The 27,672-nt window shown below is 47.8% G+C and overlaps 1 protein-coding gene across 1 annotated transcript; it reads left to right on the top strand.

Annotated features, from left to right (window-relative positions):
• Positions 1 to 270: 270 nt before the first annotated feature.
• On the top strand, positions 271 to 27,672 carry LOC146869697 (uncharacterized). Its single transcript, XM_085654448.1, has 3 exons — positions 271 to 1,014; positions 27,245 to 27,308; positions 27,579 to 27,672. The coding sequence occupies exons 1-3, from the start codon at positions 829 to 831 to the stop codon at positions 27,629 to 27,631; spliced, it is 303 nt and encodes a 100-aa protein (XP_085510574.1). The 5' UTR covers positions 271 to 828; the 3' UTR covers positions 27,632 to 27,672.

Here is a 27,672-nt window from a genome sequence, read left to right as displayed (position 1 = left end):
ATATTGGTGAGTGTTTGTGTCTCTGCTGGGTTGTTTTTAGGTCGAGCCTAGACAGCGCATGCGCTGTCGCAAGACCTATAGTAATTACAATATAGAGGGTAATTTGTCCTGCTGCTTGCCATAGGTTAATTCTAGCATTGCTGTTCGTATCTGGCTGGTGGTTGGTTGGCGATCCCATACGTCATTTCCGTTTTCTGCCGAGGCAGCACCGACTAAGTACAGTTTTCATACGCTCTACTTGCTTATCAGTTCCTTTGAGAACTACTTAGTTATTGAATGGTAACGGGTTACGGGTTAGCGACAGCAGACGCTTCACAGTTTTGACGTACATTGGCACTGCTCATTATGTATAGCCACAGCGCGGCATCGTTCACGTGGGAGTAGGAAATGCTCAATAGAGGCTGTTTAATAATTCCGTGATTTATACGCAAGGATTCCTCTTTATTTTTTTTTCTTAGGAATATTACGTTGCGTTTTGAAAAATAGACACAATGTGGAAGAGTATGCGGACTGGTGTGCATTTTTCTAGAAGTAAAAACTATAAACTTAATGAAGTGAACATAAAACAAGTATTCCGTGTAGTGTAAAGGATTGTGGGTATGCATATATCGCCGCACAAAGTAGTGATTTGGTACCCTATGTAACATTGCTTTTTGTGTCCCACTTCCGATTTCACTGGCAACCCCACTTCCGGGTCCACATGCCTTCCTCTAGCTCTGCTCCGGCTGCACTCTTATCAGCCGTTAAACGGAGCATCCATCCTTATCACTACAATGAAATGTGGGCAGTTCATTGGGGGGAGGTGGGATCCTGGAAAGCACCGCCGCGATGTCAGCATGGTTGACGCCACACAGCCACTTCTCTGCCCGTAGACTTTGCCGCTATTCACGATTGTTGCAGCAGACCTCTCGCAAAACTTGCGGCTTCCCGCCTCTCTTGGTCAGCTTCGCATCACGCTCCAGACAGAAGTTAAGAAAGAAGGCGGAGCGGCGGAGAGAGAAGAAACGGAGCCAGGTAAACAAAGGCCGCTCCTTTCTGCATGTTCACTGGTGGAGGGAGCCTGGTACCTCCACTTCAGTTTGTTTAAAACCACTCCGAACTCTTGTGCCCCCACCTTAATCCTGCCTGCAGTCACAGCTGCCCCCCTTGGATCGGCGGTGGAGATAGCTGCCCTCCCTCGTGACACCGTTATCCTCCATCTCGCCTCCAATTGGGAACTTTGTAATGTCTCTTAAGAACAGTGTGTTGGGTTCATGTCTCTGCCATATATCACCGGCATATCTGCCACATCACCAGAGTCTGAAATGCAGACAGATACCAACATGTGTCCAAATGTGTCCCTGTGTTTGTGACACGCACACCGGCTCCTCAAAACGGTTTGGGGTAAATTGCCAAATTACACACTTTAATGGGGGCGTGATGGCAAAACATTAAATAAAAGCTATCGGTTCTGCTCATTGTGTATATTGGGCAGGAACGGCCATACTGAGTAATACCTGCGCTATTTCACTGTGTTTAGAACCCCCGCTGAAAAGTCGCTGTCCATTTATAGGCGCAGTAGCACAGCTGAATAGTCCCTGTACTGTCCTTTTACGTGGCCAGAAACTCAGCTGGAAATTCCCGCTACTGTTAGATTCTATCTCTGGCGCGAAGTGCAGAGATTTCCTATAATATGACTGTTACCTCTCAGATAACCCTGCAATCAAATGCAAGTACCTTCATTACCGTATCCATGACCAGCACTCAACCGTTGTCTCCTTAAATGTGCAGTCGCTGTCTATTAAATGCCATAGTGTATGTTAACAAGTTTGAGTCCCATTGAATGGTGTCAGCGGCTTCTGGCTGTGTTTTTAACCCAGTTAAGGATGCAATTGGTTTCTGTCACGCAATCGAACTAGTCTATGGCATTTTTCATTTTGTGTAGTTTCTGTGATTCTTGTTGCATCTAACTCCAGGATGTTGTATTGCACGAAATGATAGGGTCCGAGTGTGATAGAGATTATAACAATTCAATCTTTAGTCTATTTGAAATCTTCCTTCGTATTTCATGCGACTCACTATATTATATTTACTTCTTTGTCCATGGTGGCATTTGAAGATATTTTCGTATTGTTTATCATTCTCTTTATCACAGGATGCCATTTGTTTGCTATGTATATTTACTGTACCATACAATATTCTCTTTATTTATGAGGCTCTCTTGTACCATGCTGTGTGCGGTTTGTGTGTGACGTTCTACGGTATCACCCTGTCCTGTAACATTCGGTGTGCTGTTTCTGATTGTGGATGTTCTGTACCATGCTGTTTGTCTGTGATGGTCTCTTATATCATGCTGTATGCTGTTTGTGTGTGAGGGTTTGCTGCAATCTTTTTTTTCGCTGTGAGAATTTCTTGGACTACATTGGATGCTGTTTGCATGTGGGGTTGTCCTATACCATGCTGTATGCTATTTGTGTATGTGGTTGTCCTGTACCATATGGTATGGTGTTCGTGTGAGTCTGTCCTGTAATGTGCTGTATGCTATTTGTCTGTGAGGGTCTCCTATATCATGTGGTATGCTGTTTGTAAGTGAGGATCTGCTGTACCATACACAATTCTCTTTGTGTATGAGTGTCTTATAGCATGTTGTGTGCTGTTTGTGTGTGAGGGTCTGCTCTATCACTCTGTCCTATAAAATGCTGTATGTTGTTTCTGAGTGCAGATGTTCTGTACCATGCTGTATGCTGTTTCTGTGAGGGTCTCCTATATCCTAATGCATGCTCTTTTTTTGTGTGTTTACAGTAACGCATTTACAAGAGTTTGAGCTATTGGCATTGTAAGTGACACTACCTTTTATTTATGTGTTAATTATCCAGACAGATAAATAAAAGGCATTGTCATTTACAATGCCAATAGCTCAAACTCTTGCAAATGCGAGACCTATTGCATTGCAAATGCTTGTTTTCTGTTGTTACAGTGCTCTAACCCATGGCAGGCAGGCCCGACCTTCTTGCACTGTACAAACATCACTGAATACAATTGCAATCCAAAACCGAATTAAAAGAGTTGTATTTGACCTATTTTACTCAAACAGGATGATGGACAGGACTTGTTATTGTGGCGTGTGTTTTGCCTGTGGAGCAAAGCCGAAGCTGCAACTCCGCAGCTGAAAAAAACCTGTTTATCAATCATCAGCAATTGAAAGAAAATGTATCGGGGTTGGGGGGGTTGGAAAATCTACTCGTAGACCTGCCATTTGATAAGCAGATTAGTATCCGCAGTGTTGAAGCCGCCATCTGCAGCAGCGCCGGAGCACTTACCCACAATTATGTATTAAAATTCATGAATATATTTGTAATTGTTTATAATTATTTTTACAACCCTGTTTTTCAGTCCCTCTTTTTGTTCTGATTCTAAAGCATAGATTTGAATAGAATCGCCCAAAAAACCCAAAGTTTTGTTGTTAGGCATAATAGCGGTCAGTCGGGTTCTCACAAAAATGCATAAATTCCTACGTACAAAGAGCATGCAGGATGTATCCAATGCCTCTTCGTACACTACAGTGATTTAATTTACATTTAGTTAGTGGAGGTAGTCACTAAGGAACCTGGCTGTTTCTTCATTATTTATTGCTGAGGGTTCATCACGTGACTCAACGGTAGGTCATGGGACCACCATCATGCACCCATAGACTATCCCAGTCATATTGAAAAGGGCGACACCAGTGTGGTGCCCAGTTGGGCACCATACATAGGCCTGTGCAGGCAAGTTAGAAGAGGGTTGAGCTCTGAATGAATGCCTGCAGGCTGCCGCTCAATTAGCACATTGTGGGGGGTAGATTAGCACTCGATCAGAGTGCTTCAGGAAAACGGACCAACTCATTGTCAGCTGGGTTGCGCTTATTTTTGTGCATGCCAATTACCCTGAGCTTGGCTTGCTGCCACATGAGTACCGGTACTCTCTTTAGACAAAGAGAAGCTCCGGTACTCAAGAGCAGAAAATTTAAGAGTGCTGGTACTTAGTACCAGTGAGTACCGGCCCATTTAAAGCACTGGTTTGTAGGTTGTTGCCCTTGGGTGCGAGTGCAAGTATCTATATTTAGCGACATCTATGAGTGAGTATCCACGTGAATGAAGTATCTAAATGTCAGACCCTTTGGAACTGTAGGGTCGCTTAGTGAAAAAAAAGACCCCCAGGGCCATATTCTCAAGGAGCTATCGCCGAGTTAACGGCACATTATCGCAGCCAAAGTCGCGATAAGTTTACCGCCTCATTCACAAGCTTGTGCTAACAGCCCATATCACCAGTTTACCTGCGATAGCAGTCGCAAAAAACATCGCCACAGATGACCCCGGCAACTAACGCTAATGATATGCAGAGTAGGCGTTCCCGTGCAAAAACTCGCGACAACACCACTTCACAACATTCTCAACGACCAGCCAGACCGGCGAAAACATGCAATAAGGCGCGTTAGCATCAGGAAACTAATACCTGCTCCGACCTGGTGCAAAGTCGGACGACAATCTGCACCATCAAAGGGAGCCCAGCACAGAGCCACACCTGAAGACCAACAGATGCCATGGAGCCACTGACCATGCATCCCGTAGCCCCAAAGGGCAACAACACCCACCGCCGCCACCCCCTGGACCACACCCCACCCCCCGGGGCCCCACTCCGGGCATCCCCCTCCACCGGACAAATAAATGTCACGTCAACATCACAAACCATAAACAAAGCAATGTGCCTGATGTCGCACAATTACAACACCTAACATAAACATGTGTGGTCCGAAAAATAACAAACATACATGTATCCCAGAATATCCCATTAATTTGTTTCACTCAGAAAAAACACAAGATAACCATTCCAAAGAGCCATGGCGGGTCCTCCCAGGACAATCTGTAAGACACAACCTGCACAACAAAATCCCAGATAAGAATGTGTGACCTATGCCCATCAAAGGACAAAGAGAGCGAGCGAAAGAGAGAGACAGAGATAAGAGACACAGAGTGAAAGAAAGAGAGTGAGAGAACGAGAGAGAGAGTGAAAGAGAGAGAAAGAGAGTGAGAGTGAGAGAGAGAGAGAGAGATATTGCAGAAGGAGCGCAAGGACAATTGGGCTCTTGGCTTATACATGCCAACTGTTGTGTGTGTATCGCTATTGTTGCACACTAACTCCAAGGACTGGCATCAATTTCAACGCGAAGGCCACATCACATCTAAAAAAGGCAAGCAGTGATCAGACCAACAGTAGGAATGAAAGCTCCTTTGTCCCAATGCACATGGCGGAAGGACATTTGAACACCCGACCTTGGTCTTGAATGCGGCTGGCACTCCTTGCGAGGGATACCATACCAGATCTTGACGACTCCCAAACCACGAACTGCGCGAATGAAAGACCAACTTGTCCACACCCCACACACACTTGTCCCTGCCTGAGGCACACCTGCATGGGATGCCCTTGACACATAAGTAAAAAACAACCCATACGTCCAAATGTTGCACACAAATACGACCCATTGCTCAGAGCAGTGGCATTTCATCCACATAACTGCCACCTGTCAGAAGACTGCCGGTGCTACGAGACCAACAAAGTTAATGGCTGGCAAGCCTGGGCACATGCACAACCCCGGTCACGTGGAACTGTACCCTGCACAAATGCTGCATCTGTTGGGATCACTGTCACTGGCAGTGTTGTGCATCAGTTACCGTCTGAGTTTCCGTCTTGCTTACGTCACCTGCGTCCAGCCCTGGTTCCATTGTCGAACATGCACATTCGAGTGGCCCATGGATGTCTGCCTATCCAACAACACGGTAGCTGAAATGGATTATGACTTGTGTGTGTGCCCCCTTTTGGCCCACGAACAGGAGTGTAACCGTGATACCCGTGCATGGGATGCCTTGATTTTTGGTGTATGTGCAGGCAGTTGGGCATGGGAGATTGCACAACTCCTCGTGTGCAGTGACCACATCTAGGCGCTCTCCTATTGGGCTGTGTTGCGGATCAGTGGAATGGCGTGGACGGAGCACAGCTGCCCGGAACAGTGAATGGATTGGCTCGCCCTCGTGATCCTTGAACTCGGCAACGATGTGCTCTTGGAAGAGATTGCCCATGAAGCTGTGCTCGCATTCATGGACGAGTAACTACGTTCCTGCAGCCACAACTGATTGTCACCCACAGCACATGTCCCCACACCTAGTAGCATTTTGGAAGATTGGTCACACATATCACTACAACAGTGGACACGTCTGCCTTCGCCTGGGCTCAGAATGCATGTGCGTGAACCTACGCGTGTGTACAAATCCTGTGCAAGGTGATGCAGTCCCATGGGCTGTGAGTCGTGTCCCCTGACACAGGGCAATGAGCAGAGGCCAAACATCACATGACTCGTCCAGCAAGGCAAGGTGGGCTGAGACCGTTGACATCCGTAATGATTTGTGTTCATTTTAGCAACCCCATTTCATGTACCTCGACATGTCCCTGAGCTTCCTGCAAGTGTCTTAAACATTGGTGTGCATTTTGTGGTCCTTGCCTTGCCCTTACTGACACGCACCTGCTAATAAAGTCTACGCAAGTACACTAGTGTACAACTGTGATGAGTGTTGATTATAATGACAAATCGTTTGCTTCCATGAGCATTGTCCGTACACAGGGAGGTATTGACTGGTGCATGTAAATTGGGGGTGAGTCCCTATAGACTGCTCCACCTCTGTAAGCCAGACATTGTGTTTGGGATAGTTGCTGGCAGACCTGTGCTTCTATGTGTCTCCAGCAATGTGAGTATGAGGGGTAATGAGATTGTTGTTCATGTGCAATGAGGCCACAGCTAGTTCACACATTCACAGTCATCTAATTAGCCATGTGGGTCAGGTTCAAACATGCGCATTGATGACATTCAACAGGATGTACCTTTTAGTGCAGTCAATGTCCCTACATTCATCCATACTTTCATACGTGAGTGAACATAGGCATGACACATCTGTGTGCTTTGGAATGTTTAATTCACATTCTGGGTAGTGTCTGAGCTGGAGCGGTACATGGCCATTTGAAGCCCACGTGACATGGTTGCCCAGAGGTGGGCCAACCAGAGTCCTTGGGGGGAATACAAATTCAATATGAAGAGGAAGAGTTCAGTCCGCAGCCGGATTGCTGTGTCATTGGTACCAGAGCGGATATGGCAGTGCATGTCGGGGTCCAGGAGGATGTTGCAGAGTGTTTCAGGGGACAGTGGTAGGTGTTGTTCCAGGGCATGATGCATGGGGCTGAGCCAGGCAGGGACGGAACACGTGGCGGGGACGGAGGCTAACACCTCCTTCCTCACACAGTCAGTGCCCTACTCATCTTCCTCATCTGAGATGGGTTCTGTGTCCAGTGTGTCAGGTGTGTGGTGGTGTTATGACTGCATCACTGTGTGCCACTGGCGCATCAGGTTGCAAAGGTGATAGGGCTGCATCACTGTGTGCTACTGGCCCATCAGGTTGCAAAGGTGGTATTGCTGCATCACTGTGTGCAACTGACACGTCAGGGTGCGGAGATGTGTGCGTGTCGAGGTTCCTGCAGCAGTCATGTGGTACAGGCTCAGTGGCAGCAATGGCAAGATTAGGATCTGCAAGGCATTGAAGATCCCAGTTACATCTCACTGGTGTTCTGCCGAGGCAGCCATGCTTCCTGGCTGCATCGGCTCCATGGTCTCCGTTGTCCTCCGCATCTTTGCCAACTCTGTGCTGTCATCGCTGGAGCCTATCTGAGTAGACAGTTCTTGTATCCAAGTAATGGCCCAGCGAGGTCAGCCAAGGATTGTTGGTGAGCAAGGTGCGGACAGTGGGTGTCCGTTAGGGACTGTAAGTGGTCCCTGATGGGACTCAGACACCCACATATGGCATCGAGTTTTGCTGCCATGAGGTCGAACCCCACCCGCACCTGGTCAGCCATCTGCTCCTGGCACCCTAACACACGGCATTAGAATTCCATGTGTTGGTTGTGGGGGTCCTGGGAGCCAGCCGTGGTGGTGTGTGCTTCCTGTTGTGTGTTCTGTGCAGGGTGTGGGGTCACCGTGATGCAGCTGGGCTGCCCTGCTCCTGGTGGTGGGGTGCGGAGGCTGTCCATTATCCGTTGGAGGGTGTCTGTGTAGATGTGCAGGGTGTCCTCTCCATCATCACTGTAGAGATATGGGGTCTGCTCTGCATGTCCCTCTGCAATGTCCCTCTGCAATGTAAAGGGGAGATGCATGTTAACAGTGTGTTCTATGTATGTTGACGCATTGTTGATGTTTACATTTTGACTGCATGAAAATGTACATTATGGACTTTTTTGGTGCAGCTGGCTATTTGATGTGAGGCAGTGGACATTTCGACTACATGACGGATGTGTGGTTGTACTCGTACATTATCATCTCACAGTGTCATGCAATGCCAGATGTGATTGGCCAGTTCCTACGCACGAGCGGCACTAGTTGTGTCCTCTGGCCTGTGGTGTAAGGGTTGCACCTTGTACCCCATTGTCGTCAACGTTGATGTACTCTGATTGCTATGTGTGTGTGTTGCATTATTTGTGTGTCACCCCTGCAACTCTGATTTGGCGGTCCTTATCCCTTTGAGTCGGTGTGCCTTTGACTTGTGTGCTTTTATGGTGCTGGGATGTTTGCGACTTGGGTCAATTTAGCTCCGGGACAAATTCTGTGCTGTTGTGCATTGTTTGTCTGTAGATGTGTTTTTGACGTCATGGGTTGTAGTTGCCCGTGGATGTGTCAGAATGTGACCTGCTCCTTTACGGATGTGGTGCACACTCAGCCACCTCAATGTCGTGTCGTGCACCATGTCATGTATTGTGACTGCAGCCATGCTATCTGTCGTGCAGTGTCACTTGCATTGTCCATGTGGCTCACAGGGCAGCTTCTTTTCTGGATTCAGCACATGTGCATGTGTAGGTAGTGGCTTTGGTGATATGGAGGGGGGCCCATTTGTGCACATTGTGGAGGGGGGCCTACTTCGTGTTTCAATGTGTGCAGCAGTGTGCCAAGGGTATCAGGGACATGTTCCACAGTCATTGTGGGTGTGCAGTGTGCTGCTCATGATTTTGCATGTGTGCCATTGTGCCCATCAACCCCAGTCCCTGGTGGATACTCACCCTGTTGCTGTTGTGTCTGGTCATATTGAGCTGTGTCCAGACCCCAAACTCCTTCCACCGTCTCCACACGGATGACTGTGGCCACCATTTCCTCCAGCTCATCCAGCTCCTCCTGTGGTGCAGGACTCCCACCTCCAGTCGCCTTCCTGTTGGCAGCGAGTTTCTCCGTGGTTTGGCTGTGCACTTCATGCCAGCGCCTCTTGACCTCCTCCAGTGACTTCCTCGACACTCCGTCTGCATTAACGTTGGTGACAATGGACTGCCATATTTCCGTTCGTGTTGCCAATGACGCAGTGGAGGTGACGAATAGTTGTTGGTAGTGTTCTATCACCTCCGTGACGAAGGTCCGGTCTTCCTGCGGACTGAACCCATCTTCCTCTTCCTCTTCTCATTGCCCTTCCCCGACCCCAGGGTCCCGGGCTGGTCCTCCGTGGGGCTTGTAGGCTTCGACTCGTCCTCTGCACTCGGTCCGGGTGCATCCATGGTGCTACACAGTTATTATTATTATTTTTTTTAATTTCAACTGCTTTTATAGTGCTATTTTCCGCATGAGGCATGGGAATTGCAGGTCTGTCGCTGGTTTTCGCTGATTTTTGTGTCGCGATTTGGGCCATCGTCACTTTTTTCGTGTTGGTGTTTCGCATTTGTTCGACCTCACATTTATTTTAACACGGTCATTTGTCGCGTTATCGTGAGACTATCGCATGGTGCCGCCGGGTTGGGAATACCACGTTGACACAGTGTTATTTTCCCGCAATGGACTGCGATGTGAGAAGCTAATTTGCGAAAATTAACACACGTTCTTGGGAATATGCTCCCCATTCTCTTGCAATGGTATGCTTGCTAAAGGGGAGATTTTGAATCATTTGCTGCCCCCTTATGGCAATACTGTGAACTTCAACCATAAACACCATTGCCTACTCTCTACTTTTAGAATTGAATATAGGGAGAGGGATTCAAGAAGGTGGTCTATAGGAAGTATAAAGGGGTTATAGGATAGGACGAGAGACATAGAAGAATGGAAGGAAGATAAATAAAGATAGGAATGTTACCAAATGGCCGTCGTGCGTTTGACTGAGGCATAACCAAGCCCTGAGAGGGTTAAAAACCTTTTGATCGTGTGACACAGATTTGGAAACTTTGTTTCAAATGTAGTAAGTAAACTCTAAATTAAACAAATTGAACACAAAATGTGCATGAAACGCATGCACGCTTGAATAGGAAAATGAGCAGAGAGCACTGACATAGGGGATTTAAAAATGTCTGCCCTGGACCTAGACACCGGAATAAAGGCCACGGACTCAAAGTTTGCAGTAAAGAGAAGGTTCTCTAGAAGGAACTATCTCTGAAATATTGAAGAAAGGGTGCTATAGGATGAGTCGCAGGACACACAATAATGGGCTCCACAATGAGCTATGGGGCACGTGCTCTGCACCCTCACCACTAATCTTCATACATCCAAAAAAACCTGCGCTCCATTCAGTGTGTTGGTCTGCACCTGGACGTCAGATGCGGCCCTATGATGAAGCATGACACTGCAAAGTGTGTGAGGGCAAGGGTTGTCTTTTCCCTTGTGCCCCATCCTCTTCTAACAACTCTGTATTATTGATAGTGAAGGATAATCTTATACCTTCGCTCTTGTTTGTTTTGTACAAGGAGTTCTAATGGTTGTAGTACTTCTCTGTTGACTGAGTTTTCATTGATGATAGGTGAGTCAGAGAAGGCTTTTTTCCCTAGTCTCTCCTTTTTGTGATATTGTTTGTAGCAATTTAACATAAACTAGAAAGTCCTTAGGAGTCTTGATGCAGTTGACTCGAAGTACATATCGAAGAAGCAGACAGCCGACACGTGTTCCGTCGTTTGATACGATTTTTTCAAGGTTAGCAACGTATTCCTACAACAGTAGGTGAAAATATTCTTCGAGAGACCCCCATATTTCAAAGGATCCGTAGTACACTAGATCAGTATGAGAATTCCATTTTATATCGCATAAAAAGTAACGTTTTGGCAAACTTTAATGGCACCAGCAATCCTCTCGTGTATGGTGCGTCAAAGTAGGATTTCAAAGTAAATGCTGAGAACTACAATCCAGTAAACGTATTCTGGTGCGATATAAACTTGTCCTGCGGGTATTTGGGATTTAATGCCCCTGTCTGATGGCGATGTGGGCCTGAGCATAACCATAAAATAAATAAAGGTCGCACTAGCAAGAATAGCTCCGGGCAAAGCTCCAGGTTTGGATAAGATACCTGGAGACCTCTTTAAGAGTGAACCTGCTATTTGGGCTCCATATCTCTGGATGCTTTTTAATTCAATTATGCAAGGCATGAATATTCCTCCAAGCTGGCTTGGTGCGGAAATAATTCAGATTTTTAAAAAGGGCTCCCCACTCCTCCCAACCAACTATAGACCTATAAGTTTAATAGATATTTCTCAGAAAATTTTTGCGTGAGTCTTGCTCCTTAGACTGCAGTCATGGATGGAAGAGAGGAATGTTTTGTCCGTCCTCCAGGCCGGGTTCAGGGAAAAGTTGTCGACCCTGGACCAAGTACTAAGATTACAATTGCTGTATTGGAAGACTGTATATGTGCAGGGGGGTAGTCTCTTCTAAATTTTTGTAGATTTGAGATCTGCGTTTGATTTAGTACCAAGGGAGAAATTATGGTTGGTTTTGGCTGAGATGGGGGTCCCAGTTTATTTAATTCGACTTTTTAAACGCTTACATGAATGCAACTTTGCGCAAATTAGGTATGGGAAGGACGGTAATCTTACAGCCCCCATACCCATCAACCGTGGTGTTCGCCAGCGGTGCGTGCTCGCGCCAACTTTATTTAGCCTCTATATTAATGGCCTGATTGATGCCTTGCTTGCAGAAAAAGATCTTGATGCCCCCAAGCTAGCCTACCATAGAATCTCGGCAATGATGTTTGCCAATGATACCCTATTGGTTGCCAAATCGCCTATGGGGATACAAAGGGTTTTGGATAAATTTGAGATGTTTTGTAGAGACAGAGGCTTAGAAACTAACCTACAGGAAACCAAATTTATGGCATTTAATTGCCCAAAAAGTACACGCCCTAACCCGTCTTTAAATGGTAAACCCCTTGAGAGAGTGTCATCCTTTGTGTATTTAGGCATTACAATCTCCGAGTCTATGGAATGGGGGGCGCACATCACAAAATCCACGCTAAAACTAGCACAATCTTCAGGTGGCATCATGAAGGCTTTTAATAAGTCCAGTAAAAGAATTGTTAGTCCAGCAATTGAAATTTATAGGGCTCAAGCAAGAGGTGGGGCCTTATATGGCGCAGAGTTATGGGGCCACCTAAATTTGAAAAAATTATCACAGGTGGAGAACCAATACTTAAGACAGTTATTTAGATTACCTCGCAGTACCCCGTTGGTCCCGCTACGTCTGGACACAGGTATAACACCAATAGCTGAAGTAGCGAGTCTCAAGCCTATAATGTACTGGCGTCGCCTTTGGACCTCCCCCGAACTTATATCCTATAGGGAGGAATTATTAGAGGTATTGAGGTCACGGGGTGCTGTAAAAATCCTGTGGCTTGACCATATAAAATTTCTGTTAACCAGCATGGGTTTAGGGGATTGCTGGTTTGAACCCGAGTCAGCCTGTCTGCTAATATCTAAGGGTCATATGAAGGCATGCTACAATGATTACAGACTGACCCAACTTCATACCTTTTCTGGGACTGGGAAATGTACTAGTGATTTTTTAGAAATAAAAGATTTTCCTTGCTTTGAGTCGGCAATAGATCTCATTACTCCACCAGCGGCTAGGAAGCTCTATTTACAATATAGATATGGGGTGCTTCCACTTCGCTGCTTTACATCCAAGTGGAGAGACCAACAAACGATTCAGTGCCCGGCATGTGACCACCCCGAGGAAACAGAGCTCCATGTTTTTTTCAGTTGTTCTGGCTACCAGAAGGCAAGGAGACGTTGGTTGGTTCAGATTTGCAGGAATCTTGGCAGTAGGCGCTGCCTTGAAGCATTCAGGATACTGAAATCTGACTCAAGCATTCCAATAGTATACTCGGTGGCTGGTTTTTTGTTTTCAATGTGGTGCACTAGAAGGGTTTATTTGAGATCTCGTAATAATGTACCGATTGCCCTGTAGCAAATGTGATAGTACAGCAAATTCACTAACCTCCTTGCTGTTCATGTATAGTTTTATATATAAGAGCTTTTTGCTTCTTTTTATACAGAGGTTCTTTTTTAGCTAATTTATGTATTTATTGCACCATGCACTTTTCAAAATCAATTGTGTAACCCCTGTCCAAATCCTATATCCCAAAATTTAATGTATTCTTAAATTGAAAATGTGTGTATAATTATTATTGCTTTTTTATTTTCTTCTTTTAACCATGACTGACAATACGATGAAATTTTAGATGTAAAATGTTTGCACTGTGATGTACTTTTTAGGTAATTTTGTCCGAAATAAAGTCTTTTGAATGAATGATATAAACTTGTGCTCGATAGTGCTTGAATTATGGTGAATTCACCAATAATAATCGAATTTCTAGAGGTAAAGACGTCCGGTAATGTTTAACACGTCATCTTTGTAATGTTGTTCGCGTCCCGCTTCAATAAGTGGCGTCCTTATATATAAGGTCCTTATATATAAGCACTATAGAGACCATAAAAAAGAAATCCTCTTCCTCTCCAATATGACCTTGGCAACCGTAGCTCTTTTCACCAGACAATAATGGAAATACATATGGAATAATGGAAATTCGACTCATTCGACTCTTTGTTTAGGCCGTGGTTACCCTTGATGTGCTTATTTTAATGCCTAGTGCTAAGATGCTCATAGACTTGCTTGTCGATTTCGAAAACATTAAAATGAAATAACAAACGGAGAAGTCTCTGTGTCCATTGACATAAAGCATGCCTATTATGAATATTAATGAGCTAATAATGGTCTTCTAAAGTGATGCATGAAGCCCATGCAGATGATTTGACCCATTACAGTTAACACAGGATCACCCTAGAAGCCATGGGCTGATTGATGATGACTTGTCGAAGGGTGAATGTGGGCGACTCGGGTGTAGCACTCTGAGCACTGCCCATATGTTCAACTGTAAAGCCATCTATGTTATGATGTCACATGTGGGCACAAAGCAAAGCAGACCTCATGAAACAAAAGTACATTCTGGAATGCCTGTAGAGGCACACACAACTTAACTTAGCAGTGCGGCTCCTGCTCTGTCATTGCAAACTCTGCTTTGTATTTTGGAAGCGAGCCAGGTACCTCCAGTAAGCGCCAGGGAGCTGCGTTGCAGACAGGTGGTCAAGGCCATGCCCCCTTTTTACACCACTCTGCAATGCAACTCTGTGGGGCTTTCTGGAGGTAGCTGGTGGGCTAGATGGCCCCCAGGGACCCTCAGGATTCAAGGGGACTTAATTCCCCAATTTACAACACACCAGGGGGCGGGTTTGCACAGTGGTGCAGGGAGGGAGCATGGCCTGATGTGACAAGTGTGTAAATGCACCCTGTGGTGCATTTTAAGTTGGAGCATTAAGTCCCCTTGAATCCTAAGGATCCCAGGGGGCCAACTAGCCCACCAGGTACCTCCAGTATGCACCAGGGAGCTGCGTTGCAGAGAGGTGGTCCGAGACCACGCCCCCTTTTTACACCACTCTGCAACGCAGCTCTGTGGCGCTTACTGGAGGTAGCTGGTGGGCTAATTGGCCCCCAGGGACCCTCAGGACTCAAGGGGACTTAATCTCCCAATTTACAACACACCAGGGGGCGCATTTGCACAGTGGTGCAGGGAGGGGACGTGGCCTTATGTAACAAGTGTGCAAACGTGCCCTGTGTCACCTTCTAAGTTGGGGGTTTAAGTCCCCTTGAATCCTGAATCCACAGAGTTGAATTGCAGAGAGGTGTAAAAAGGGGCTTGGCCTCGGACCAGCTCTCTGCACCTCAGTTTTGTGGCGCTTACTGGAGGTACATGGTGGGCTAGTTGGGCCCCAGGGACCCTCAGGATTCAAGGAGAATTAATCCCCCAACTTAAAACCCACCAGGGGGAGCGTTTGCACAATGGTGAAGGGAGGGGGCGGGGCCTGATGTGACATGGGTGTACTTATCCAATCACTCCGCCAAAATCCAAGCACTTATAAATTCAGCATGCACTCTCCTTGCAGAACTCTCATCATCCAGTCACTACCCATGCACTCATTAAATGACCCATGCACTAACTCATGCAGTGCTACAATACCCTGAACTGCATATGCACTCCTCCAATCACCCATTCACCACCATGTACTTATCCAATCACTCTACCAAAATCCTAGCACTTATAAAGTCACCACACACTCTCCTTGCAGTAGTCTAATCAGCCAGTCAGTACCCATGTACTCATACAATGGCCCAGGCACTAACACATGCACTGCTACAATCCCCTTAGCACTTCCCATGCAGACCTCTAACCACCTACACACCACTGATTCACTCCTCCAATTACCCAGGTAGTACCCATGCACTCCAGAAATCCCATTGTCACTACCCATGCACTCTTCCAATCACCCATACAGCATCATGTACTTATCCAATCACTCCGCCAAACTCCAAGCACTTATAAATTCACTATGCGCTCTCCTTGCAGTACCCTAATCATCCAGTCAGTACCCATGTACTTATGCAATGGCCCAGGCACTAACACATGCACTGCTGCAATTCCCTGAGCACTACCATGCAGACCTCTAACCACCTACACTCTACTGACTCACTCCTCTAATTACCCAGGTAGTGCCCATGCACTCCAGAAATCCCATTGTCACTACCCATGCACTCCTCCAATCACCCATTCAGCATCATGTCCAATCACTTCACCAAAACCCAAGCAGTTATAAGTTCACAATGCATTGTCCTTGCAGCACTCTAATCATCCAGTCACTACCCATGTACTCATGCAATGACCCAGGCACTAACACATGCACTGCTACAATCCCCTTAGCACTACTCATGCAGTCCAGGCATCTTCTTGTCACTACTCATGCACTCCTCCAATCACCCAGCCAGCACCATGTACTTATCCAATCACTCCGCCAAAACCCAGGCACTTATAAATTCACCAGGCACTGTCCTTGCAGAACTCTAATCATCCAGTCAGTACCCATGTACTCATGCAATGACCCAGACACTAACACATGCACTGCTATAATCCCCTAAGCACTACCCATGCAGTCCAGCCATCGTGCTCTCACTACCCATGCACTCATCCAATCACCCAGCAAGCGTCATGTACTTATCCAATCACTCTGCCGAAAGCCAAGCACTTCTAAATTCACCATGCACTCTCCTTGCAGTACTCTAATCATCCAGTCACTACCCATGTACTCATGCAATGACCCAGGCATTAACACATGCAGTGGTACAATCACCTGTGCACTACCCATGCAGTCCAGCCATCGCCCTGTCAGCACCCATGCCAGCACCATGTACTTATCCATTCACTCCGCCAAAACCCAAGCACTTATAAATTCACCATGCACTCTTCTTGCAGTACTCTAATCTTCCCGTCAGTACCCATGTACTCATTGAATAACCCAGGCTCTAACAGATGCACTGCCACAATCCCCTGAGCACTACCCATACAGTCCAGCCATTTCCCTGTCACTGCCTATGCACTCCTCCAATCACCCATTCACTACCATGTACTTATCCACTCACTCTGCCAAAATGCAAGGACTGATAAAGTCACCATGCTCTCTCCTTGCAGTACTCTAATCATCCAGTCAGTACCCATGTACTCATGCAATGACCCAGGCACTAACACATGCACTGCTACAATCCCCTGTGAACTACCCACCCAGACCTCTAACCAGCTACACACAACTGATTCACTCCTCCAATTACCCAGGTGGTACCCGTGCACTCCAGCAATCCCTCTGTCACTACCCATGCACTCCTCCAATCACCCATCCAGCATCATGTACTTATCCCGTCACTCCGCCAAAACCCAATCAGCTATAAAATCACCACGCACTGTCCTTGCAGCACTCTAATCATCCAGTCACTATCCATGTACTCATGCAATGGCCCAGGCACTAACACATGCACTGCTACAATCCCCCGAGCACTTCCCATGCAGACCTCTAACCACCTACACAGTACTGATTCACTCCTCCAATTACCCAGGTAGTACCCATGCACTCCAGAAATCCCTCTGTCACTACCCATGCACTCCTCCTATTACCCAGCCAGCACTCTGGTTACTCTGCCGAAAACCAAGCAGTTATAAAAACACCATGCACTGTCCTTGCAGTAATCTAATCATCCAGTCACTACCCACTGCTACAATTATCTGAGCACTACTCATGCAAACCAGCCATATCCTTGTCACTACCCATGCAGTCCTACAATCACCTATCCAGCATCATGAACTTATCCAATCACTCCACCAAATCCCAAGCTATTATAAATTCATCATGCTCTCTCCTTGCAGTACTCTAATCATCCAGTCAGTACCCATGTACTCATGCAATGACCCAGACACTAACACATGCACTGCTATAATCCCCTAAGCACTACCCATGCAGTCCAGCCATCGCGCTCTCACTACCCATGCACTCTTCTAATCACCCAGCAAGCGTCATGTACTTATCCAATCACTCTGCCGAAAGCCAAGCACTTATAAATTCACCATGCACTCTCATTGCAGTACTCTAATCATCCAGTCACTACCCATGTACTCATGCAATGACCCAGGCATTAACACATGCAGTGGTACAATCACCTGTGCACTGCCCATGCAGTCTTCCAATCACCAAGCCAGCATTATGTACTTATCCAATCACTCCGCCAAAACCCAAGCACTTATAAATTCATCATGCACTCCCTGCAGTACTCTCTTCATCCAGTCAGTACCCATGTACTTATGCAATGACCCAGGCACTAACACTTGCACTGAAACAATCCCCTGTGCGCTACCCATGCTGACCTCTAACCCCCTACACAGTACTGATTCACTCCTGCAATTACTCAGGAAGTGCCCATGCACTCCAACAATCTCCCTGTCACTACCCATGCACTCCTCCAATCACCCATCCAGCATCATGTACTAATCCAATCACTCCGCGAAAATCTAGGCACTTATAAAATCACCATGCACTCTCCTTGTAGCACTCTAATCATCCAATCATCCAGTCACTACTCATGTACTCATGCAATGACCAGGCACTAACTCATGCACTGCTACAATCCCCTGTGCACTACCCATGCAGTCCAGCCATCGCCCTGTCAGCAACCATGCACTCCTTCAATCACCCAGCCAGCACCATGTACTTATCCAATCACTCCGCCGAAATCCAGGCGCTTATAAATTCACCATACACTCTCCTTGCAGCACTCTAATCATCCAGTCACTACACATGTACTTATGCAATGACCCAGGCACTAACTCATGCACTGCTACATTCCCCTGAGCACTACCCATGCAGACCTCAAACCACCTACACACTACTGATTCACTCCTCCAATTACCCAGGTAGTACCCATTGTGAGACGTTGGCCTGGTATAAGCTGTCCACTAGTTAAAGTGGGCACCTTGCACCAGTCCAAATGACCCTTATTGATGATAGGTTTAAAGACAACCTTTATTGAAAGCTATCCTAGTGGTAGGTATGGAGAGCAGCCTTCAGGCTAAGTCTTGAAGGAATGTAAAGCAGCTTGTTTTACCAGTCTATAACCTCCTGAATGACCAAATGAAAGGAGAAGCACACCAGGTATATATATAAAATACATGTATTTATTTCTAAACACTCCCTATTAATCTCTTTATGAGATTAGAGGTCAAAGCACACAATTTACAATCACTAGATCAACAGTAAATAGCACAATACACACTAGGCTCCAGGGGGAGACCGAACCATATATTAAGAAAGTGGTATAACAACCCCGACTTGACTAGACACAGTGCCTAGAGCACGTAGAATCACTGGGACCCCAAGGAACCACACAAGGTAGTGACACAGGGGACCCACGGGGGACGCGTGCAGCGTGTGAAAACAGGCGCGAGCCCCGTACAATCCTATGCGAAAGTCGCGGTTGGAAATTTAAAGATTAAGGACACTTAGGAGAGGACTCTAAGCAACCCCTTTGGAACTAAGACAGTTCTAAGGCCAGCACCCTTGAAAGTACCGAAGTACCCGTGTTACCTATCCCAGAGGAGCCGGGTGCATAGGGGTCAAGTGGTGTCAGGAACGCACATTGATTTCATTGGCGTGTTGCGATGAAGTACTGCTGCCGGGAAGAGGAGAGGTGTCCGGTGCAATCCAAGCCTGGATCGGAGATGGGAAGAACCTGAAAGCAGAGGAGACAGAGTCTGGGTCACTAGCCAGTGACCAGGGGCACGATCGACAAATGCCCACCGATGTTGGGTGCTTCAGGTGCGAAGAGGTGAAGCTTGACTCTGCAGCCACGGGGACCAGGAGACGTCGACAATGACCATGATCTGGATGCGAGCTGTCCCACAAAGGATGTCGAGTGCTGGGGGGGTCAGTGCTCAAATTGAACACCAACAAGCCTTGGCCACTGCAACCCACGCAGTCAGAGCAAAGATGCTTCGGTGAGGACTAGCAAGGTCCTGGGGACTCCCCAAGTGATAGAGAGTCAGGGCACGTCTGTAGCAACCAACGAAGCCCACTGAAAGTTAAAGATGCCTTCTCAGGGGCCCACAAGTCAACGGACCAGGGATTGCGAAGGGACCTCAAGAGAAAACATGTAGGGCTGACTCACAGAACACTCGTGAAGTGTAGGCCAACAATCTTCGGTGGAATTGCTGCTCGGGGTCAGGGCTACAAGTAATCTAAAGCTCAGCCTCAGAGGCCACCTCAAAGCTGATGCTTCTGTAAATAGTCGCGGTGTCCAGGGGTTTGGGTTGCACGGTCTCCACAATGGATACGAGCCTCAGACTTGCTGTGGGCACTGATCGACCTCAGAGACCTTGGGAACCCACCTCTTGTATTGCAAAGTTCTTCAGAGAACTCAGGAGCTTCGGAGATGCAAACTGGTCAAATGCGTCTTTGGTGCCTGCCAAGCAAGGGATTAACTCCTTTACTCCAAGGGAGATTCTTCAGTCATCTAGCGCAGTGTGGATCATCGAAGTACTGGTTTCTGTAGCAGAGTTTAGTCCAGGTAATATCTAAAGTCCTGTAGCCAGGGGTTCCTACTTTTACCCAAGGAAGGGGTGGGATAAACTCTGGGGACCCACCTATGGGAGGGTCAGGACAGAGTGGTGGCTACACCCATGTCTTTTGTCCAGTTTCGCGCCAGAGCAGGAGCAAATGGCTCCTGCAACAGGTTTGAGCTGGACTATGCACAGGGACACCAAATGTGCCGCCAGTGCAGACATCAAAGCACTCTTGGAGTGCACCCACCCAGCCCCAATACACTAAAGCCTGTCTGGGAGGTGGTCACACCTCCCTGTGACAGGAAACCTATTGTCCAACCTTCCCCTGCCAGAGTTTCGTCCAGCAGTAGGAGGGCAGACTTGCGTCTGTGGCTGACAGCATCCATTTTGTGATGCCCGGGTTCTGTGAAGCTGGTACCAGGTGTACCTGTGTTGTCATGTTTCTCCCTCTAGTAGGGTGGAATCATAACTCCCACTCCAATTACTGGCGGGGAGGTATGATGCCAAAGTGTTTGACACAAACACAACATGTTTCTGTGCAGCCGTTTTAAAGTTAGCATTTACCGCGAGGTTATAATGCACTTAAAAGTATATGGTATGGATGCATCACAGACAACCCCGGAGAATAGATTCCAAAGGCTGTAGAAGGGCTCTGCTCATGCAGGGGCACCCTCTCACATAAAACCAAGCACCCTGCCTTCAGGATTGATAAGGCCTGCCATAGGGGTGACTGATAGATTTATATGTGCAGTGATCAGAAGAGATCTAGATAACCTATATCTCAGTAAGGGGTGCATGCACCACCTTACCCAGGCTTCAGTAGCAGATCTGTGGTGTCATTTTGGTATCTTCCCAGGGGTGGCACAATGCATGCTGCAGCTCCTGGTAGGCCTTTGGGGTACCTATGCCCTAAGTACATAGTGTACCATATGCTAGGGACTTATAAGGGTACACCAGAATTCAATCTGGAGTGTACCTAAAGTACAAGGGATCAATTTAGAAGAGAAAGAAGATAGGCTGGGGTCCTGATTAGCAGGATCCCAGCCAGACTACGTGGAAAACAGTGAAATATCAGCAAAAAGTGGGGTAACTAAAAGAAGCAGATCCTACTCTCCTACACCCAGGTACTCCAGCAATCCCTCTGTCACTACCCATGCACTCCACTAATCACCCAAACAGCATCATGTACTTATCCAATCACTCCACCAAAACCTAAGCATTTATAAAATCAACATGCACTCCCCTTGCAGTATTCTAATCATGCAGTCAGTACCCATGTACTCATGCAATGACCCAGGCACTAACTCATGCACTGCTACAATTACCTGAGCACTACTCGTGCAGTCCAGCCATCTCCCTGTCACTGCTTATGCACTCCTCCAATCACCCATTCACCACCATGTACTTATCCAATCACTCTGCAAAAATCCAACCACTTATAAATTCACCATGCTCTCTCCTTGCAGTACTCTAATCATCCAGTCACTATCCATGTACTCATGCAATGACCCAGGCACTAACTCATGCACTGCTACAATCCTCTGAGCACTACCCATGCAGTCCAGCCATCACCCTGTCACTACCCATGCACTCTTCCAATCACACAGCCAGCACCATGTACTTATCCAATCACTCTGCCAAAATCCAAGCACTTATAAATTCACCATGCTCTCTCCTTGGAGTACTCTAATCATTCAGTCAGTACCCATGTACTCATGCGATGACCCAGGCACTAATACATGCACTGCTACAATCCCCTGTGCACTATCCATGCAGAACTCTAACCACCTACACATTACTGATTTACTCCTCCAATTACCCAGGTAGTACCCATGCACTCCAGCAATCCCTCTGTCACTACCCATGCACTCCTCCAATCACCCATCCAGCATCATGTACTTAAAAAATCACTCCGCCAAAACCCAAGCAGTTATAAAATCACCATGCACTGTCCTTGCAGAACTCTAATCATCCAGTCACTACCCATGTACTCATGCAATGACCCAGGCACTAACACATGCACTGCTACAATCCCCTTAACACTACTCATGCAGTCCAGGCATCTTCTTGTCACTACTCATGCACTCCTCCAATCACCCAGCCAGCACCATGTACTTATCCAATCACTCCGCCAAAACCCAGGCACTTATAAATTCACCATACACTCTCCTTGCAGTACTCTAATCATCCAATCAGTAGCCATGTACTGATGCAACGTCCCAGGCACTAACACAAGCACTGCTACAATCCCCTGAGCACTATCCATGCAGTTCAGCCATCGCCCTGTCACGACCCATGCACTCCTCCAATCACAGTCAGTACCCATGTACTTATCCAATCACTCCGCCAAAACCCAACCACTTAAAAATTCACCATACACTCTCTTTGCAGCACTCTAATCATCCTGTCACTACCCATGCAATGACCCAGGCACTAACTCATGCGCTGCTACAATCCCCTGAGCACTACCCATGCAGTCCAGCTATTGCCGTCACTACCCATGCACTCCTCCAATCACCCAGTCAGCACCATGTACTTATGCAATGTCCCAGGCACTAACACATGCACTGCTACAATCCCCTGAGCACTTCCCATGCAGACCTCTAACCACCTACACACTACTGATTCAATTCCTCCAATTACCCAGGTAGTGCCCATGTACTCCAAAAATCCCTGTCACTACCCATGCACTCCTCTAATCACACATCCAGCATCATGTACGTATCCAATCACTCCGCCAAAACCCAAGCAGTTATAAAATCACCACTCACTGTCCTTGCAGCACTCTAATCATGCAGTCACTACCCATGTACTCATGCAATGACCCAGGCACTAACACATTCACTGCTACAATCCCCTGAGCACTACTCATGCAGTCCAGGCATCTCCTTGTCACTACTCATGCACTCCTCCAATCACCCAGCCAGCAGCATGTACTTATCCAATCACTCCGCCTAAACCCAAGCACTTATAAATTCACCATACACTCTCCTTGCAGTACTCTAATCATCCAATCAGTAGCCATGTACTGATGCAACGTCCCAGGCACTAACACAAGCACTGCTACAATCCCCTGAGCACTATCCATGCAGTCCAGCCATCGCCCTGTCACTACCCATGCACTCCTCCAATCACAGTCAGTACCCATGTACTTATCCAATCACTCCGCCAAAACCCAACCACTTAAAAATTCACCATACACTCTCTTTGCAGCACTCTAATCATCCTGTCACTACCCATGCAAAATCCAAGCACTTATAAATTCACCATGCTCTCTCCTTGGAGTACTCTAATCATTCAGTCAGTACCCATGTACTCATGCGATGACCCAGGCACTAATACATGCACTGCTACAATCCCCTGTGCACTATCCATGCAGAACTCTAACCACCTACACACTACTGATTCAATTCTTCCAATTACCCAGGTAGTGCCCATGTACTCCAAAAATCCCTGTCACTACCCATGCACTCCTCTAATCACACATCCAGCATCATGTACGTATCCAATCACTCCGCCAAAACCCAAGCAGTTATAAAATCACCACTCACTGTCCTTGCAGCACTCTAATCATGCAGTCACTACCCATGTACTCATGCAATGACCCAGGCACTAACACATTCACTGCTACAATCCCCTGAGCACTACTCATGCAGTCCAGGCATCTCCTTGTCACTACTCATGCACTCCTCCAATCACCCAGCCAGCAGCATGTACTTATCCAATCACTCCGCCTAAACCCAAGCACTTATAAATTCACCATGCACTCTCCTTGCAGTACTCTCTTCATCCAGTTAGTACCCATGTACCAATGCAATGACCCAGGCACCAACACATGCACTGCTACACTCCCCTGTGCACTACCTATACAAACCTCTATCCACCTACACACTACTGATTCATTCATGCAATTACCCAGGTAGTACCCATGTAGTCCAGCCATCGCCCTGTCACTACCCATGCACTCCTCCAATCACCCAGCCAGCACCATGTACTTATCCAATCACACTGCCAAAATCCAAGCATTTATAAAATCACTGTGCACTCTCCTTGTAGCACTCTAATCATCTGGTCACTACTCATGTACTCATTCAATGACCCAGGCACTAACTCATGGCAAATACAGAGGAGGTCATGCTAATCACAGGGGTACCCCAACGCATAGTGTTCCCTAGTGTGTGTAGGTGCTTTCTGCATTTGTCCTGCTTCTTTCTGTGCTTTTCTTCCTCTTTCTTCACATGTCCTACCTTTGTAGGCATAGTTAGAAATTAGCATTTAAAAAACCTTTGAAATTCACTGAAAAAAACATAGGTTTCAGGGACGTTATAGTTAGAAATTAGCATTTAAAAAACCTTAGAAATTCACTGAAAAAAACACAGGTTTCAGGGGCGTTATAGTTAGTTGGACATTTCACCTGTACAAAACCAGAGAAATTCGGCCATTATGGTTAGTTCAGCTAACTATAACTCGCGCCCCTGTAATGCACTGGGGTGCCAGGAGAAGATGGCTGAACAGATGCGGGTGTGGTCCGACCGCAAGGCAGCCAAACTAGATGCCATACATGGGTGTCTCAGTCCCATCAGGGACCACTCACAGTCATGAACGGACACCCACAGTCCGCTCCATGCTCTACAACGATCCATGGATGACATCGCTGGAGTCCTGACTCGGAGACAAGAACAACTGTCTAGTCCGAGCGGCTCCGTCGATGTCACCCGGGAGTTGGGACATATGCGGAGGATCATGGAGAACATGGATCGGACGCAGGCGGAAAGTGCAGCTGCCACGGCTGCACACCAGCGAGAGGTAGCTGGGTTCCTGTAGTAAAGAAGGTAGTCCTGTCCAGGTAGTATCTTTGAGTATTTATTCCAAGTAAGATCTTAGTAGTAGAGAAGTAGAAAAGAGCCCCACCAGGAGCAGCCTCCCTGCTGCTCAGCCCATACACCAACTGACATTTTCACTCATCCAACAATCTGCAGTCACCTCTCACACCAACATTCCCACTCCACATTCACACTGGCTGAGCAGCAGGTATAACAGTTCCTCAATGCCCTGAAGCCCATCCTCCTGGCATTGCTGCCACAAGGCCTGGCGCTGATGACTGCTGCTGCTACCACTCCATCCACATCTCCACCCCCTGAAGTGTCAGTGCCACACAGTGCGGCAGACATTCCACCTCCGGCCCCTGAGGCGTCACTGCCACACAGTGCTGGGGGCAGGACACCACCACCCACATGTGAGGCACATGAAACAGCAGAGGACGAAGATGCGGATGAATCTGCCTTGGTGGTAAGAAGGAAGCGGTAGCATTCATCTCCGCCATATGGCCTATTCCTGCTTGGTTCTGCCCTTTGCATCATCACCTTCCACTTTCCCCCCGATACACTCTGCGATACTCACCTTGGACCTCGACATGAACTGCCATATTCTGTTTTGTTACCAATGACACAGCAATCAGACTGCGGACTGGACTCTTCCTCTTCCGATGAACTTGTCATTCCCTAAAGGACTATGGCTGGCCCTCCACGTGCCAACAATGTAAAGTGGGGTATGCGTGGCCCTGTACTGCTCCAGCTACAACACTCCACTGAATGTGAATTAAACATTCATTTTTACACAGATGAGTCATGTCTATGATCATTCAAGTGTGGAAGTATGGATGGATGTAGGGTCAGTGAGTCCCCCTTACGTCCATGCTGCTCATGTTGTGGGACTTGAGTCACAGGGTTCTACATTTCCGATTGCGGTCCGGGTGGCGCTTACACTACAACAGAGACACACGCATTAATTACTTCTTTGTCCAGGCCCGGATGGAACCACGCCCAGTGCCCCGGGTCATTGTTCACACCCCTACACTGGACTGGCATCCGTCAGGCCAGTCCACTCTGCTCACGCTCACAGGGAGGGGGGGGGGGGACGACAACGCTACACGTCCCAGGTCTTCCCTGTTGTGATCTGCTGATCACAGGTTTAGTTGTCAGCATGCCACTGCCACTCCCTCACGGCTGGTTCACACCCACACCACACCCATCCAGCACACACGTCACAGCACATGTGACCCTGCCAATACAAAGGGCCGGGCGCACGTGCTGTACGCCATTTCCACTCTCTTGCTGGGTGTATGCGTGTGATTATTATTTATGCATGAGGGCCTAGGGCACTAACACATCACATTCCCCACTGCCGGAGATGACATGATGGCGTCCGCACCATGGGACTCAATCAGAAAGGGCCCATGACTTCAGGTGCACAGAGTTGGTGGCATCCGAGGCACCTTGGCCAGCATGGGCCTACCGCCACGGGACGGTGACTTTCGGTTCACTGAGGTAGGGGCACCTTAAGTGCTAAGCGGGTGTGCAGCCTGCGATGATGCGCCGTCCTGGCGGTCCAGACTGGTGAGGAGTTGTGTGTGCCCAGCTTGACCGTAGTGTAGGCCTGAGCCAGTGTGCTGCCCGCCACGTGGCGTGGCCTCGCGGTTCACAGTTAGTGGCACCTATAGGGCTGAGCGGGTGTGCTGCCTGTGATGAGGCCCTGTGCACTGATATGTTCTCTGCCATTGTGAAATCAAGACCCAGAATCACATGTGTGACCTTGTGGGCCGGGGTGCGGGGCTGCATGCTGTGGAGGCTGCCAAGGTTGCGGGCTTGGATCCTTCACCGACACGTGGTGGGCCCTCTTGGAGACACGCCGGTGGCAGAAGGTAAGCAGTGAGGCCTGGGTGTGCAGGTGCTGGCAAGCACCGCTGGGCGGCGGGATGGACTAAGGTGCGGCAGCCTGGGTGCGCAGAGGCTGGCATGCACCGCTGGGCGGAGGGATTGGCTGGGGTGCGGCAGCCTGGGTGCGCAGGGGCTGGCAAGCACCACTGGGTGGAGGGATGGGCTGGGGTGCGGCAGCCTGGGTGCACAGGGCCGGGCATTGGATGTTGCCGTGTGCAATGATATGAAATCTGCCATCATTGACTCTGGACTCTGTTTCAGATAAGGGACCTGGTGGACTGCAGTGTATACCGGCACGCGGTTGGATACACACCGGTGGCAGCAGGTGAGTAGTGAGGCCTGGGTCCGCAGTGTCGGCACTCTCTCTCCCTCTCACTCTCCTCCTCCCACCCTTTCTTTCTCTTTCTCCCTTTCTTTTTCCCTTTCTTTCTCTCCTTCTCTCTTTCTCTCTCTCTCTCTCTCGCTCTCTTTCTCTCTCTCTTTCTATCCCTCTCTCTCTTTCTCTCTCGTTCTCTTTCTATCTTGCTCGCTCTCTCTCTCTCTGTCCTTTGAAGGGCGCATGACACACCTTCTTATCTTGCTTTTTGACTTGCAGGCTGTGACTTACAGATTGTCCAGAGAAGACCCGCCATGACTGCCAAATATTAGTTTTGAGTTTATTTTGAATTAAACGATTTGTTTGGAAATTC

Source organism: Triturus cristatus, chromosome 1_1, assembly GCF_964204655.1.
Source record: "Triturus cristatus chromosome 1_1, aTriCri1.1, whole genome shotgun sequence".
Lineage (NCBI taxonomy): Eukaryota > Metazoa > Chordata > Amphibia > Caudata > Salamandridae > Triturus > Triturus cristatus.
The sequence above is the reverse complement of the archived record's forward strand: the minus strand, read 5'-3'. Positions and strand labels throughout refer to the sequence as shown.

Excerpts from the sequence above, each read along its gene's own strand:
- LOC146869697 (XM_085654448.1), top strand. The coding sequence starts at position 829 with ATGTCAGCATGGTTGACGCCACACAGCCACTTCTCTGCCCGTAGACTT. Across the intron at positions 1,015-27,244 it reads GAGAGAAGAAACGGAGCCAG|ATAAGGGACCTGGTGGACTG; the intron begins GTAAACAAAGGC and ends ACTCTGTTTCAG. Across the intron at positions 27,309-27,578 it reads ATACACACCGGTGGCAGCAG|GCTGTGACTTACAGATTGTC; the intron begins GTGAGTAGTGAG and ends TTTGACTTGCAG.